The sequence below is a fragment of the Garra rufa genome, chromosome 1 (assembly GCF_049309525.1).
Source record: "Garra rufa chromosome 1, GarRuf1.0, whole genome shotgun sequence".
NCBI lineage: Eukaryota > Metazoa > Chordata > Actinopteri > Cypriniformes > Cyprinidae > Garra > Garra rufa.
Window position 1 is genome coordinate 76,108,648 of NC_133361.1, and position 16,744 is coordinate 76,125,391.

Genomic DNA, 16,744 nt, shown 5'->3' on the forward strand with positions numbered 1-16,744 from the left:
TATCTCCGAGCCCTTCTTAAATATAATGGGGGAAAATACTTGTTTGGGACTTTTACGTAACTCTTCATCCCATATCGTCTAAATCTAGCCAAAAGGTGCCATTCGTTTGTGCTCGATTTGTGCCCGTTTGTGCCGCTAAAATAAACATTGCATCTAATTCTCTTCCTTTGAAATAAACAAGCAGGGTGTTTTATAGCATATTTTACACGGAGCTCCTGCAGATTTACACTGCACTTACAGTGTATAAATAATATTATGAGATTAATAATAATAATTATAAAAGAAATTAGAACAGAAACATGAAATTACAGAAAAAAAATACAATGACACTTTTGAATGTGAAACTAAATTGCCAATAGATGACAGCATGCTCCTGTTTTAATGAGTGAGTTGTAAGTCATTTATTCAATGGAGGTATTAAACACGGCTGATTCAATCTGGAAGGAAGAACTGTTTTTATGAATGGGTCAGTGAATTACAAATAGAACCGGTTTGCAGTCCAAATCGCCTCAACCCGGTGCTTCTACAGTACTTCTATACTCTTTGATATTATGTCGTGGCCACGAGATATTAATTTGTGGGAACGACATCCTTATGTCGTGAGACGATAAATGCAACGATGAGGGAACGACATGCATTTCTCGAGGCCACGAGTTAAGTACATAAACAAACCTGCGTGACCATAGTACCCCCGATTAGATAGGTTTATTAATATTTTATTTTGAGTTAAATGATTGTATAAATTATTCTAGAAATTAATACAATATTAAATTATTATATTAACAATAGGCGATGCTGTCTGTGCGCGACGTGTCTCCTCACTCGCTCCACTTTTTTCAAAACATTAGTGTCCACGGCCCTGACACCAGTGATGCGCGGCTCAGTGGATAAACAACCCGACCCCGACCGACCGTTTTCAACTAACCCGCCCGCAACTCGGACCGCCGAATAAAAAAATAAAATATTGTACCCGACCCGCCTCCTGACCCGTATGTTTAATATTAGAGTGATTATGCTGTGGAGATGCGGTCTGAAATATCCTGACATCTGAAATCCATTGGTGTACAAGCTACTTTAAAATAAAATAATGTGTCCTGTTGTAAAGTCGTTGCCGTATTGTTGTGTACGAAGTTCAGATGTTATTATTTTAAGAAATGTATATTTATATGTTTTAGGATTCTTTTGAGACCGGTGTTCGGATGTTTTTCTAAAAAAAAAAAAAAAAAAAAACTGTAATTTATGGTCATAAAAACAGAAGCTGAACATAATTCAAAACTGTAAAGTATTTGCTGAATAAAGAAAACATGAAGGATGCCGCTTAATATTTGGCTTTTACGTGAACTTTAAAGCGAATTCCCTCATTCCATTTGTTTTCTTTGTTTTGTAATCTTTATATTATTTTCGTGAAATGTATTTTTGCTCAACATGCATTTCTCGTGGCCACGAGTTTAATGAATAAACAAACCTGCGTGACATTAGTAACCCAGAATTATTTGAGATATTTTATTTTGAGTTAAGAAATTATTATTTTTTTAAAATATATATAAATTTTATATTTATTATAATTATTATTACTATAATTGTTATAGAAATTAATACAATATTAAATAATTATACAGGCGATGCTATGCTGTCTGTGCGCAATGTAGACAGCTTTCACAAGTGTTTACATGTATTACATGTAGGCCTACTTCAAATTAAATAGCCCTGCAAGAAACATTTCATGCATCCCACAATCTTGTCCATTGACTGACCTTCTTTTTTTCCGTAATATTTGTATTATTCGTTTATATTAGTTATTTTTTCCTTCATTTTGATCTCGTTACATAACATTCTGAATGTAAATGATACTGTAAAGGTTCTATGACTGGGGTTTTTACTGGAATGCAGTTTAAAGCTTAAATTTAACATATATTGTATTTTATTTAGTCTAATTAATAGACAAATAATTAAAGAGTGAATCATTCACGTAGTTTCATTTGGAAATAATTTATCGTCACTGTCACGTATCTGGTCTATCCTGTCATTATGAACTCTTGCACCACACATCATGGACTTCATTTCCCACAAGCCACTGCTCTAATCACTGCATTCACCTGCTCTCACTTTACTGATTACTGGTCACAGCTGCACCTCATCACACTGTCTGCATTTAAGCCACTCACACACACAGCCACCTTGCGAAGTCTTATTGTTCCATTTGGTCGTAATTCTAAGCGTTTATCTCTGTGTTGGTTTATCAGTGTATGACTCTGGACTGTGTACCCCGTTGATGATTCCTGCTTCCTGCCATTGCGACCATTGCATGTCTATCGAACTGTTTCCCGGATTACCTACGTTGTTCCTGTTTTCTGGTGATTATTCTTGCCTGTCGACACTTCTCAATAAAGCCTTGCAATTGGATCCGCACGTCTCAGTCTGACCCTCTCTGTGACAGAAGACTTCGCCAAGTAAGGATCCAGCGGCTTTATGGTGTCATTCGGTTCCAGCATGAATCCCACGGTGCAGATCATGCTTCTCAAGCAGGGTGAGCAGACAATTGAGGATTATGTCATGGCTTTCATTGATTTGGCAAATCTGTCTTCGATGGATGAGACGTGCCTCATGATTTTTTTTCGTGGAGGACTCTCAGAGCCATTGGCTTCCAACATGCCAAATTTTGAACTTGGCTGGACTCTGCATCACTACATGGATCTGGCTCTTTTGTTGTGTGGCTCTCCGTTTACGGTGGGTGAGGTAGAGCCACAGCACAAGATGGCCGCCAAACCTGAGTCTGCACCTAAGATGGCTACCGTCAAATCAGAGTCTCCGCCGCCAGAGCGCCCTCCAGTGACTGCGCCGCCAGAGCGCCCTCCAGTGACTGCGCCGCCAGAGCGCCCTCCAGTGACCGCTCGCTCAGAGCCTGCTCTTCCAGAGTCTCCGCTGGAGACGCCCAGCCCTCCTGAATCTCCGCTGGGGTCGTCCAGTTCTCCAGAGCCCGCTCCTCAAGAGCGTCGTCCAGAGCCCGCTTCACAAGAGCGTCGTCCAGAGCCCGCTTCACAAGAGCGTCGTCCAGAGCCCGCTTCTCAAGACAGCCTTCCAGAACCTCCGCTGGTTCCGCCCAGCCTTCCAGACACTCCGCTGGTTCAGCCCTGCCTTCCAGAGACTCCGCTGGTTCCGCCCAGCCTTCCAGAGACTCCGCTGGTTCCGCCCTGCCTTCCAGAGACTCCGCTGGTTCCGCCCAGCCTTCCAGACACTCCGCTGGTTCAGCCCTGCCTTCCAGAGACTCCGCTGGTTCCGCCCAGCCTTCCAGAGACTCCGCTGGTTCCGCCCAGCCTTCCAGACTCTCCGCTGGTTCAGCCCTGCCTTCCAGAGACTCCGCTGGTTCCGCCCAGCCTTCCAGACACTCCGCTGGTTCAGCCCTGCCTTCCAGAGACTCCGCTGGTTCCGCCCAGCCTTCCAGACACTCCACTGGTTCAGCCCTGCCTTCCAGAGACTCCGCTGGTTCCGCCCAGCCTTCCAGAGACTCCGCTGGTTCCATCCAGTCGTCCTGAGATTCCTGTCTGCCCGGTTCTGGTCACGGAGCTCATGCATGGACTGTTCCCACCCACCCTCCCTGCTGCTCCAGTCCCGCCACCTCTGTCTCCTGACAGTCCCTCTGCTCACCCACATCCCACCTTCTGTGCAGAGGACTCGCAGTGGGATTGCCAGTCTCCATCGGTGTCCAGACTGAAGGATCCCTCACCATCACCTCCAGTCTCTGAGTCCTGGACTCCACCTCGGCCCTCCGACCCTGCAGCTCCACCCCGGCTCTGTGCTCCCTCGTCTCCGTTGTCGGCCGTCGGCCCACCAGCTCCTCCGGGCTCCATCGTCTCTCCGGCTCCGCCCCGGTCAGTCGTCGCCCCACCTTCGCCTCTGGACTCTACTCCTCCGGCTGCGCCTCGTCACTCCGTCCTGCCGGCTCTGTGGACCTCCTCCCTCCCGTGGGCACAGCCTCGATCCTCTGTCACTCCGGCTCCGCTGCGTACCTCCGGACCTCCATCTCCGCCGGGGTCACCAGAGCCTTGGGTTCTGCCTTGGCCCTCCGGATCCTCTGTGTCGCCCAGGACCATCGACTCTCCGGTTCCGCCTCGGGCTCCACCGGCTCCACCTCCGTCGGTCGGCCCCATGCAGGAGCCAACCCTTCCTCCACCATGGCTTCTCCCTCCGTCGGCTCAGCCTCAGTTCGTGTTTCCAGTACCCCTACATGGACCTGGCCCTCCATCCCTCCCCCTGTTCCACCTCCGCTCCACCACCCTCCAGGTTGTATTAGGTGGTTAGAGCGTCTGGAAGCCGCTCCTTGGGGAGGGGCTCTGTCACATATCTGGTCTATCCTGTCATTATGAACTCTTGCACCACACATCATGGACTTCATTTCCCACAAGCCACTGCTCTAATCACTGCATTCACCTGCTCTCACTTTACTGATTACTGGTCACAGCTGCACCTCATCACACTGTCTGCATTTAAGCCACTCACACACACAGCCACCTGGCGAAGTCTTATTGTTCCATTTGGTCGAAATTTTAAGCGTTTATCTCTGTGTTGGTTTATCAGTGTATGACTCTGGACTGTGTACCCCATTGATGATTCCTGCTTCCTGCCATTGCGACCATTGCATGTCTATCGAACTGTTTCCCGGATTACCTACGTTGTTCCTGTTTTCTGGTGATTATTCTTGCCTGTCGACACTTCTCAATAAAGCCTTGCAATTGGATCCGCACGTCTCAGTCTGACCCTCTCTGTGACAGTCACACAGTAAAATAGGCCTACATTCCTTCTATTAACTAATAGTCTTTTTTTCGTATTTGTCTTAATATTATTATCATTATCATTAGTATTACTATTACTAATATTATTTTTATTAGCCTGTTATTTTTGTATATATTTTTATTTCCGTGCGTTTCCACCCCTTAATTTGGCTCTCTTTAACGTTCATGTAAATGATTCTGTAAATGCTTGACATATGCTATATGACTGATTTTTACTGAAATGTAGTTTAAAGGTTGAATTGAACATATTTTATTTTGTTTCGTCTAATTAATAGACTAGACTATATAAATACTAAACTGTTTTACTGAGAAATGAATCATTCACGTAGTTTCATTTGTAAATGAAAACATGCTCATTTATCGTCACACACGGGGATAAATACAATCAAAAAGTCAAAACATTATTGGCATAATTGTCAGGCGTTAAAAATAAATAGCCCTAACCAGGTATTGAAATAATAATAACCTATAATAATAAATAATAAGTGATTTAGAGCTATCTACTTTTTTCTTTATTGTGAATCGCTTAACCTAAATAACTTTATGTATATGCTATTTGGCATATATTTAGCAAATACTGTAACACAATTACCAAAAGTTTTGACTTTAGATTGTATTAATGCCCGTGTGTGACCATACGATTTACAAATGGAACGTGAATGATCCACTCGACAATGAAACACTATAAAGGTTATAATTAGACTAAAAATGAATATATATATATATATATATATATATATATATATATATATTAGGGGTGTAACGATACACCAAAGGCACGATTCGGTTCGGTTCACGGTTTTGGAGCCACGGTTCGGTTCGGTTCCTGTTTGCTGTGGGGTTAGGGTGGATGTCATCTTAACAGCAATGCTAAGGAACAATAGATTCACTTAATAACAAGAACAACTAAACTTTTTCTTTATTAACTCTGCCAACCCATTTTAGTACAGTCAGGATACCTGAGTAAGTTAGTGAAAATTAGACATTCACTTGTCCGAGTTAAAAATTTACTCGTCCGGGGCAAAAAAAAATGCCTTTTTTGCTGTAAATTAATCCATTCTGAAGCAATAGTCTCATCACTACTCTATAAGGTCTTACTTTAATCTGAATATTTGTGATATTTGCCTTAAATTGATTTCTAGGACCCTTTTTAACTTTTTTAACTATTTTCCTAACCTTACTAACTGTATGTGTCATCATTCACATCAAATTCTTACATTTTATCAATACATCAAATTAGAATAATTTGACTGTGTATGGTTGCGCAAATTAAATCAGTATCAACAAACTCCATCTTTCTATTGCACAGGAAAAACCGGACCTGCAATGAAATTGACATTTAACTGAATTTACTTAGACTGTTTAATGAAGATTGAAGATAAGAGGTTCCAAAAAATGCATTTACACAGTAAAATTGCAAATACATAAATAATGTAATAAGATTAATGTTATACAAAAATATTGGAAAAATGCAATACCTTTAAATATAAAATCGAACCACCAATAGGTGGCAGTAGTCACTGTCTTAATGAGCAAGTCACGGATTCAACCATAGATGGAATCAACCAGTTCGTTCACTGACTCGATTCATTAAAAAAAATGCTAAATCATTCAGTACTCAAACACCGCTGTGTTGCTCGGAGATTCACGGAGAGGTTCTGCTGTTGCTTAGAACTATTTTCGTTTGCAAAAATGGTTAATGATGTGTCTAAAATGTAAGTCAGTTAATATTAACTACTAGTTTATTGAACTACTGTTGTATAAAATCAATGTCACTCACGTTTGCAATCGTAATGGTGCTTTCCTACCGCAGTATGTTTGTTTCTTTGTGTATGCTGTTCAGCCTGTTAGTGTTGATTTTCTGTGAGTCAGATAGCCTGCACGAGCTTGATACCGTCCGTTTTCAGTCATCTTAAGTAATAAAATCAGAATTATGCTCACCAAAGTTTCGTTGCTGCGCTAGTTATTGACGTTTTAATCAGGTTACTTGTCCGGTCGGGCAAGTAAAATCCCCTTTCACTTGCCCTTTCACAAAATCCACTTGTCCCGGACTAGCGTTAATGTCGTGCCCTGAGTAGTAACCGAGTGTGATGATCGCTCACTCAAGTCACATGACATGACAGGCACTAGGAAAATACTAACTTTAGAATATAATATTTAGAACAAAAGCTCATCATTACTAATACAATTTAATCAAAATGTGATAAAATAAAGATGTTTAAATTGGTTAAATTAGTTAGGGACAAGTGACGTCAACCCCAAAAATGGGCAGCAGGGGGCGTGAGAGTACCGCGGTACGCCACGAGAGTTTCGCGATACGTATCGTGGTTAGTGTATCGCGATATTTCGGTTCGGTTTGTAGTATCGTTACACCCCTAATATATATATATATATATATATATATATATATATATATATATATATATATATATATATATATATATATATATATATATATATTTAAAATCCCAGCCATATAGCGTAATCAAAGCTTTAATGGCATGTCAGCATTTATCATTTAGATTCGGAATGTTAAGAGATCAAAATTAAGGGGGACATAATGAATATAAACGAATAATAAATTTATTACAGAAAAAAAGAGGATCAATTAATGGATAAGACTTTAGGATGCATAAAATGTTTCTTGCAGGGCTATTTAATTTGAAGTACTTATATGTAATATTTATTCTTGATAAACTTTTGAATGCTGTCTACATCGCGCACAGACATTCGCATATACAGCATTGCCTATTGTTAATATATAACTTAATATTGCATTAATTTCTATAACAATTAATATAATCATTTCTTAACTCAAAATAAAAAATATTAACAAACCTATCTCTGATAATCCTGGGTTATGGTCACGCAGGTTTGTTTATGCATTAAACATAAGGATGTCATTACCTCGACAAAATGATCTTGTGGCCACGACATAATATGACGTTCCCAGGAATTAATATCTCGTGGCAATGACAAAAAGTAATATGACGTTCCTACGAATTCATTTGTGTGGCCACGACAAACATAAGTGAACCGAAGGTGTCCCCTCCAGGTTACCGTACCTTTTAGTTTGCAGCAATGTTTTCAGCCTGCTCCAGTCCAGTGCTTTACATGACTGCCCCCTACTGATCATGTCTTTCCTATGTCATTGTATTTTCCGTGTTCCCTTGGAATACACCGGCGTCACGCGAGACCACTTTACTTCCCGCGCGCATTTTAAATGGCCAGATCAGTACTTCCCCTTTTTATCTCGTTATGTTGCCGCTCCCCGGACTTCGCAAAGTATTGTTTTGCTGTTGCGGACTCTACCAAGCGTTTTTTCCTTATTGCCATTGCCATGTTTTGTTTTGTTCCATAGTTATAGTCATAGTTATAGTCTTGTCGGGTTTCATTGTTTTATTTCATGTTACTTTGGACTGCCCACTTGGATTTTGACCCTCGCCTGCATTATTGGATTAATCTTTTGGATTACCCTGTTTGTTCCTGTTTGCTGGTGTTTGTCCCTGCCTGTCTTGACCATGATCTGTTTAATAAAGATCGCGTTTGGATTCAATGCTGTCGTCGAGTCCCCGTTACAGAATACTTTGCCTACCACAGATCCAGTAGCTTTTTCACCACAGATCGTCATGAACCCTGGAGATTGTCTAGTTCATCTTTGCCAAAGGAACCGGCCTATTGAGGAGTACGTGGCTGAATTTTGTGAACTTTATTATCAGGTAGATTTCAAAGACTCTTTTCTTAAGGAAATTTTTTGCTTTGTTTTAGACAAAGACATAAAATGCTGTATCCCCTACACACCCCACACTGGACACTAGAACATTTCATTGACTAAGCACTCTGGTTGGCTGGTTCACCTTTTACTGTTGGGATTGTGGATGAGATGAGACCCACAATCCCACAGTACCCACACCACCAGAACATTTTCACATCCCATTGGTCATATCTGGAATTGTTCACGTCATGCCTACCAAGCCAAAGCCTGCTCACGTTACATCTACCCAACCACAACCTACTCACCTCACGTATGTCAAGGCACAGCCTCCTCATGCCAAGCTTGCGACACCAGGGCCTGCTCACGCCACGCCTGCACCCATCATGGCCACCATCCCAGAGTCTGTTCACAAGATGGCCGCCCTTCCAGAGTCTGCTCACAAGATGGCCACCCTTCCCACTGCTAAGGCAAGTCACATTAAAGCTGCGGTTTCTGCAATGTCAAGTCACTTGACGGCTGTTGATCCTGCAAATCAAGTCCCGTTACAGCTGCTGTTCCAGCAAGGCCAAGTCTAGTCACAGCTGTGGTTCCTGCAAAGTCAAGTCACCTTATGGCTGCTGTTCCTGCAAGATCATGTCACATTGCAGCTACTGTTCCTGCTAGGCCAAGTCTCGTCACAACTACAGTACCTGTAGAGTCCAGTCATAACACAGTAGCATTTCCTGAGTCAAACCAAGACACAGATTCACATCCTGAGTCAATTCAAGACACAGCAGCACCTCCTGAATCACATGAAGTCAAGCCAAGCCACAGCGGTTCCTTCAAAGCCAAGTCAAGTCACAGCCATTCCTTCAAGGCCAAGCTGAATTACAGCTGTTCCGTCTAACTCAAGTAAGGTCACAGCTTCTTCCCCAGGGCCAAATCACATCTTGCCTGAGCATCCCGATCAAAGTCATGTCTCGCCCGAGCGTCCCGAGCCATGCCGAGCCGACGCTCCCAAGACATGTAGAGCCGACACTCCCAAGACACCGCAGAGCCGACGCTCCCAAGACACCGCAGAGCCGACGCTCCCAAGCCACGCAGAGCCGACGCTCCCAAGCCACGCAGAGCCGACGCTCCCAAGACACCGCAGAGCCGACGCTCCCAAGCCACGCAGAGCCGACGCTCCCAAGACACCGCAGAGCCGACGCTCCCAAGACACCGCAGATCCGACGCTCCCAAGACACCGCAGAGCCGACGCTCCCAAGCCACGCAGAGCCGACGCTCCCAAGCCACGCAGAGCCGACGCTCCCAAGCCACGCAGAGCCGACGCTCCCAAGACACCGCAGAGCCGACGCTCCCAAGCCACGCAGAGCCGACGCTCCCAAGCCACGCAGAGCCGACGCTCCCAAGACACCGCAGAGCCGACGCTCCCAAGCCACGCAGAGCCGACGCTCCCAAGACACCGCAGAACCGATGCTCCCAAGCCACGCAGAGGCGACGTTCCCAAGCCACGCAGAGCCGACGCTCCCAAGCCACGCAGAGCCGACGCTCCCAAGACACCGCAGAGCCGACGCTCCCAAGCCACGCAGAGCCGACGCTCCCAAGACACCGCAGAACCGATGCTCCCAAGCCACGCAGAGGCGACGTTCCCAAGCCACGCAGAGGCGATGCTCCCAAGCCACACAGAGTAGAGCCCGAACGATAAAGGATTTTGAAGGCCGATACCGATAAAAAATATTTCTTGGTTTTAAAATCCGATATTCCGATATATTGGCCGATATTTTTTTTTTTTTTTTTTCAGAAACGCACAACAAAACATTAACAGATTTCCCTAACATTAGTTATTTGTAGTTATTTCTGAGTTTTAACTAACATAATATGATAATGCATTTTTAAAAGAAACTTGTTTCTTTTATTGTCACAACAGAACAGAGGAACATCAAAATATATTAAAGTTCTGATAAATAAAATGTATAAAAATAAACTTAACATATGAAACGTAAAGTCCTTTGAACAAAAACACAAAAACAACAACAACCAAATCAAAGTTACCAGTTTTAAAAGACTTGGTAAGCTTCATAAATATAACTTTGAATAGGACTGGAGACAAATTCTGTTAAGTTCTGATTAATAACAACAACAGCAAAATATAAATTGCTAACAGTATATGAGGTAGTGTACTGAATTAGTCAATCCTCAATATCTCCAGTCCAGCAGAGGCAGGTTTTAGTACAAGAATAGTTATTTGTAGTTATTTATTAGTATTCACTAAAATATTATTGTCACAATGGAACAGAGGAACATCAAAATATATTAAAGTTGTGATAAATAAAATGAATAAAAATAAGCTACCTTACAATGTCAGCTTGCTTATCCCTTTACCTGCACTTTTTAAATTCTTTCCACCAAGCTACATCAAACCATTTTCAATCATCAGTTGCTGCCTGCCTTCTAAAATCTACTATTTATCGATCTAAATCCATTATGTGACTCGTTAATGCTCCGGCTGAATGACAGTCTGCAACACACACTTGGCGTCATTGGATTTCACACACATGTAAAAGAAAAGCGAACTTTTATGCACAAGCTACGTTTGATACTAAATCTGTTTATGCTGGTGCTCATATGTGCATAAACACCACTGACCCTTACAAAATCCACCTCTATGGTTAAGCATTCATTATAAAACACTCACAGGACGTTCATTTTGAAATCTATGCAAATATTTTGAAATTTCACGCAAAAATACTATGGATCAGAGCCCCGAAATCATGAATAGTTTGTGAATCAACAGCGGACTTATGCATGCCTTATGTACGACTGCAATATACAAGAATGAATACATTTGGCACGTGCAAGTTCGTTACTATTAGTCTGATCATTTTTGCCTTTACATTAAAGGGAGGGTTTGTTTAATGCAGCCAAGAGATGAAGTAGATACCTGGTATAAGTTACTTTTATGTGGGCTTTTGCGGGACGAAATAACATATATTCCTTTTGGAGCGGGCGGGTGCGGGACTAAAACATCCATCCCTTGCAGATCTCTAAATCAAGTTTGCGTGCAGCGGTAGCTTTGTCTTCGGTTTTTACAAAGCATAGCCACACTTTTGAACAATTCACGCGATCCATCTTGTACTAGACTGATGTTTACATTACCACACAAGGTCCTGGCAGATCACTAGATGAAAAAATGCACCCAGGAATCGATAAGAGGAATCGAAATGTTTATTTTATAACAAGTAACCAATTCCCAACCCTACCATAAAAACACACTTCACCAATGATCTCACTCGCGGATAACTGTCTCTCTCTGCCCGACTCCCAAGCCTGGCAGAGGCGACGCTCCCAAGCCTGGCAGAGGCGACGTTCCCAAGCCACACAGAGCCGACGCTCCCAAGCCTGGCAGAGGCGACGTTCCCAAGCCACGCAGAGCCGACGCTCCCAAGCCTGGCAGAGGCGACGTTCCCAAGCCACACAGAGCCGACGCTCCCAAGCCTGGCAGAGGCGACGTTCCCAAGCCACGCAGAGCCGACGCTCCCAAGCCAAGCAAGCCACGCAGAGCCGACGCTCCCAAGCCACACAGAGCCGACGCTCCCAAGCCTGGCAGAGGCGACGTTCCCAAGCCACGCAGAGCCAACGCTCCCAAGCCAAGCAAGCCACGCAGAGCCGACGCTCCCAAGCCAAGCAAGGCACTCAGAGCCGATGCTCCCAAGGCAAGCAAGCCACGCAGAGCCGACGCTCCCAAGCCAAGCAAGCCACGCAGAGCCGACGCTTCCAAGCCAAGCAAGCCACGCAGAGCCGACGCTCCCAAGCCACACAGAGCCGATGCTCCCAAGCCACGCAGAGCCGACGCTCCCAAGCCACGCAGAGCCGACGCTCGGAAGCCACGTAGAGCCGACGCTCCCAAGCCACGCAGAGCCGACGCTCCCAAGCCACGCAGAGCCGACGCTCCCAAGCCACGCAGAGCCGACGCTCCCAAGCCACGCAGAGCCGACGCTCCCAAGCCAAGCAAGCCACGCAGAGCCGACGCTTCCAAGCCAAGCAAGCCACGCAGAGCCGACGCTCCCAAGCCACGCAGAAGCCGACGCTCCCAAGCCACGCAGAGCCGACGCTCCCAAGCCACGCAGAGCCGACGCTCCCAAGCCACGTAGAGCCTACGCTCCCAAGCTACGCAGAGCCGATGCTCCCAAGCTACGCAGAGCCGACGCTCCCAAGCCACGCAGAGCCGACGCTCCCAAGCCACGCAGAGCCGACGCTCCCAAGCCACGCAGAAGCCGACGCTCCCAAGCCACGTAGAGCCGACGCTCCCAAGCCACGCAGAAGCCGACGCTCCCAAGCCACGCAGAGCCGACGCTCCCAAGCCACGCAGAGCCGACGCTCCCAAGCCACGTAGAGCCTACGCTCCCAAGCTACGCAGAGCCGATGCTCCCAAGCTACGCAGAGCCGATGCTCCCAAGCCACGCAGAGCCGACGCTCCCAAGCCAAGCAAGCCACACAGATCTGACGCTCCTAAGCCTCACACCTTCCAGCCCATTGGGCATCCCATTGCCTACTGCACTACCTGTGATGGCATTGGCCATTTTGAGTGTGTGGGCTGCTCACTGCATCCAGGAGACCTCGTCTGTCCACGAGTCTGTTCCAGAGGCCTCGCCTGTCCACGTGTCCACTGTGCCAATGCGTCTTATGGAGGCGACGTCCACTGCGGAACCCCCTGAGGAGGCAGCTCCAGCTGCAGATCCTCAAAAGGAGGTAGCACCCAAGTATGAACTCTCTGCCAGCTCTAGGCATGGGATGATAACCGGTTTCAAGGTTTACCGCGGTTTGAAAAAGTCACGGTTTCAAAACCGCACACAAAAAAAGTTATACCGTTCCTACGATATGTGCATTTTCTGTGTCGTCAAAGTGAAAGAGCAGGACTCGCTACTAGGTTGTGTGTGTGCGTCCCTGCAGCGAAAACAATGCAGCCCCTCCCCCACCGGTTAGTGCTGCTGGCGCGTATATGTGATTGTGCACGTGGTCCACAGTCAGTGAGACTCAGCGGTAATATAAGTTCAGGATGGATGAAGGAGCTGAACTCCCACAACACAGAGTGGGAAATAGCAGACTATATGTACTAACTTTACGTTTCTTTGATCGAACATTAGTACAACAATTAAGTTAAAGTGAAATCACGTCTTTGCTTTTAAGCCTTCTGCCACGTTAAAGGTGCAGTGTGTAGGTTTTTGCGGCATCTAGTGGCGAAGTGGTGAATTGCAACAGTCCACCGCTCACCCCTCCCTTTACAGAACTACAGAAGCCGATACAGACTTTTTTGACAGCAACGAATAGTGAGAATTCTTTTAAAACGTAATTTAAGGAATTATATTTACTTAATCATTCAATAAAACTATGTTATTGTGAATATTACTGTTACTTGTTCATCATTGTCTTTTTAAGGTCTTTATGCACCCCTGAAAACATAGTTATTGAACCTCTGTCTAGAGATCATCTTAAATATTACACAGTGCACCTTAAACATCTTTTCAAAATCATGGCATTAAAAAAAATACTGAGTATTTGTTTATTTTTGGAACTTTTACTAATGGTCATATTTTTGCTTTGATTAGTGATGGCATTTTTTCCATTTAGGAGGATTTTTTTTTTGAAAATTTTATTTTGTTGATAATTGTTGAGCTGCAGGCTTAGGCTCACACAAGTGACTGAAATTTATTTAATTAAGGAGATTCAATTATTTATTTGCATTATTTTGGCTAATGTTCCATGTTACAAAATGTTCTATATGTTTCCTAAAATAAAATATACTGTGTTCAGTTAAATTTTTGTTTTTTTTACCCAGACATTTAAATATAACATTGTAGAGCAGTAATTACAATACCGTGATACCGTGAAACCGTGATATTTTTATCCAAGGTTATCATACCGTCAAAATCTTATACCGGCCCATGCTTAGCCAGCTCTACCACTGTCATTGCTCCTGCTCTCCATGCACCACCATGGTTCCCTGCTCTGCTGTGGGGATTCTTGTTCCTATCTGCTCTGCTGTGGTGGTCAACTGCCTCATCATGGAAACCTGCATGGTGGGGATTTTGGCTCCCTGATCCGCCATGGCCTCCTGCTCTGCCAGCAATGCCATCGCTTCCTGCTGTGCCTGCTCCACCATGGCTTCCACTGTTTCACTGTCTGCCATTGCTTCACGGGCCAGGCCCACCTCTGCTTCATGATCCAGGTCTGCCACTGTTCCATGGATCAGGGCCTCCACTGTTCCACTGTCTACCATTGCTCCACGGTCCAGGCCCACCTCTGTTCCATGATCCAGGTCTGTAATGCCAGGCCAGCAGAGGGAGCCCTTGCTCTACACAGACTGTTACTGCTCCCTCTGCTTCTTTGGTTACTTCCTGTTTGGCAGCCATATAAGGCCATGCCAAACAGGACATCGCATATTATTGTTTTGCTGTTGCAGACTCTACCAAGCGTTTTTCCCTATTGCCATTGCCATGTTTTGTTTTGTTTTGTTCTATAGTTATAGTCATAGTTATGGTCTTGTCTAGTTACATTGTTTTATTTCATGTTACTTTGGACTACCCACTTGGATTTTGACCCTCACCTGTATTATTGGATTACTTTTTTGGATTACCCTGTTTGTTCCTGTTTGCTGGTGTTTAACCCTGCCTGTTTTGACAACGATCTGTTTAATAAAGTTCGCGTTTGGATCTTCAACGCTGTCGTCTACATCACTAAAAATGGACACAGTCATCACGTTTTCAAGCTATTTCATGTTTCATTTTGACATGACACAAAGCAGTGGGAGAGTTGTTTACTTTTTTTTTCAAAATTTAAAAAACAAGTAGGAAGTAGTTTGATTGTGTGTTGTCATTTAACTAAATGAAATCAACATAGTTGCTTCTTATTTATTTTATGCGTGTTATATGCATTTAATGAGAGAGGACAGTGGAGATCAATGTGTCTTACACTGAAACTATCTAAGATATTTTTGTTTATTTGGCTCAGACTAGTGCTCTTTAAATCTGTTATATTGTTGTGTCCTCTAGAAACCCTTAGACTTCTATGTACATAGAGACACTGAAATCTAAAAAAACGTTGCTGCTCAACATACTTGAGTTTGTCCAGATTCTTGCATTTTTCAGAGAGCAGCCTCTTTCCTGAATCTCCTGGGTGGTTGTAGCTCAGATCCAGCTCTCTCAGGTGTGAGGGGTTTGAACTCAGAACTGAAGACAAACAATCACAGCCTTCCTTTGTCACCATACAGCCAGACAACCTACAGACACACACAGAAACAGGTCCACGTTACATTAGTTTGGCTGACTAGGGTTGGGTATCGTTTGAATTTTATCGATTTCGATTCCGATTCCGATTCCACTTATCGATTCCGATTCTTTTCGATTCCCAGTTTCGATTCCAATTTAGTAAAAAAAACAACAACAAACACAAAAGTCAAACATTAATATATCAAACATGTTTATTTTCAGTGCTAGCTTGCAACATATTATTTTATTACAGGGGTTCTCTAAACTCACAATTCCAACTTTTGTTCTCAGAATTACAAGTTTGTGTCTCGCAATTCTGACTTTTTCTCACAATTGCTGAATATAAACTCACAATTCTGACTTTTTTCTCGCAATTGCTGAATATAAACTCACAATTCTGACTTTTTTCTCGCAATTGCAGGATATAAATTCACAATTCTGACTTTTTTTATAACTCGCAACTGTGGAATATAAACTTGCCATTCTGACTGTTTGCTCAGAATTGCAAGTTTGTATCTCGCAATTCTGACTTTTTCTCACAATTGCATTTCTGACTTCATTTCTTGCAATTGGGAGTTATAAAGTCATAATTGCTTTTTTTATATCAGGGCCCCCTTCTTCACGGGTCAATTTTGCAAGGCCCCCCTATGCCTGACATTTCCTCTAAAGGTGTTTATTTTTGAACCTTTTTTATTAACCTAAACATTTGTTTTGCCTTTTTATTTTTCTCCTTATAAAAAAAATTCAAACAAACTTTAAATTAAAGCTATACTTTTGAATTTATAAGAAAACCCTCTGCTCCAACTTTTTAACATGAATATACATATACAGATTTAAAGCACCTGAATTATTTAATTCAGACATTCTTCACAACTTCAGAGTACTCTTTATTAAGTGACTGAATATCTACTGTTTGTATTTATTTTAAAATGAACATATAAATGAAAAATACAGTAAATACATTGTAAATCTGATGATTCTGGTGCTCATAT

At 43.6% G+C, this 16,744-nt stretch overlaps 1 protein-coding gene across 1 annotated transcript in view; it reads right to left on the reverse strand.

Annotated features, from left to right (window-relative positions):
- The window catches only part of LOC141320134 (NACHT, LRR and PYD domains-containing protein 3-like), a 60,982-nt gene that overhangs the window by 32,641 nt on the left and 11,597 nt on the right, over positions 1 to 16,744 (reverse strand). Inside the window, exon 8 of the mRNA XM_073833290.1 lies at positions 15,602 to 15,763. Coding sequence (XP_073689391.1) covers positions 15,602 to 15,763 — 162 coding nt within the window. The remainder of the gene's footprint in view (positions 1 to 15,601; positions 15,764 to 16,744) is intronic.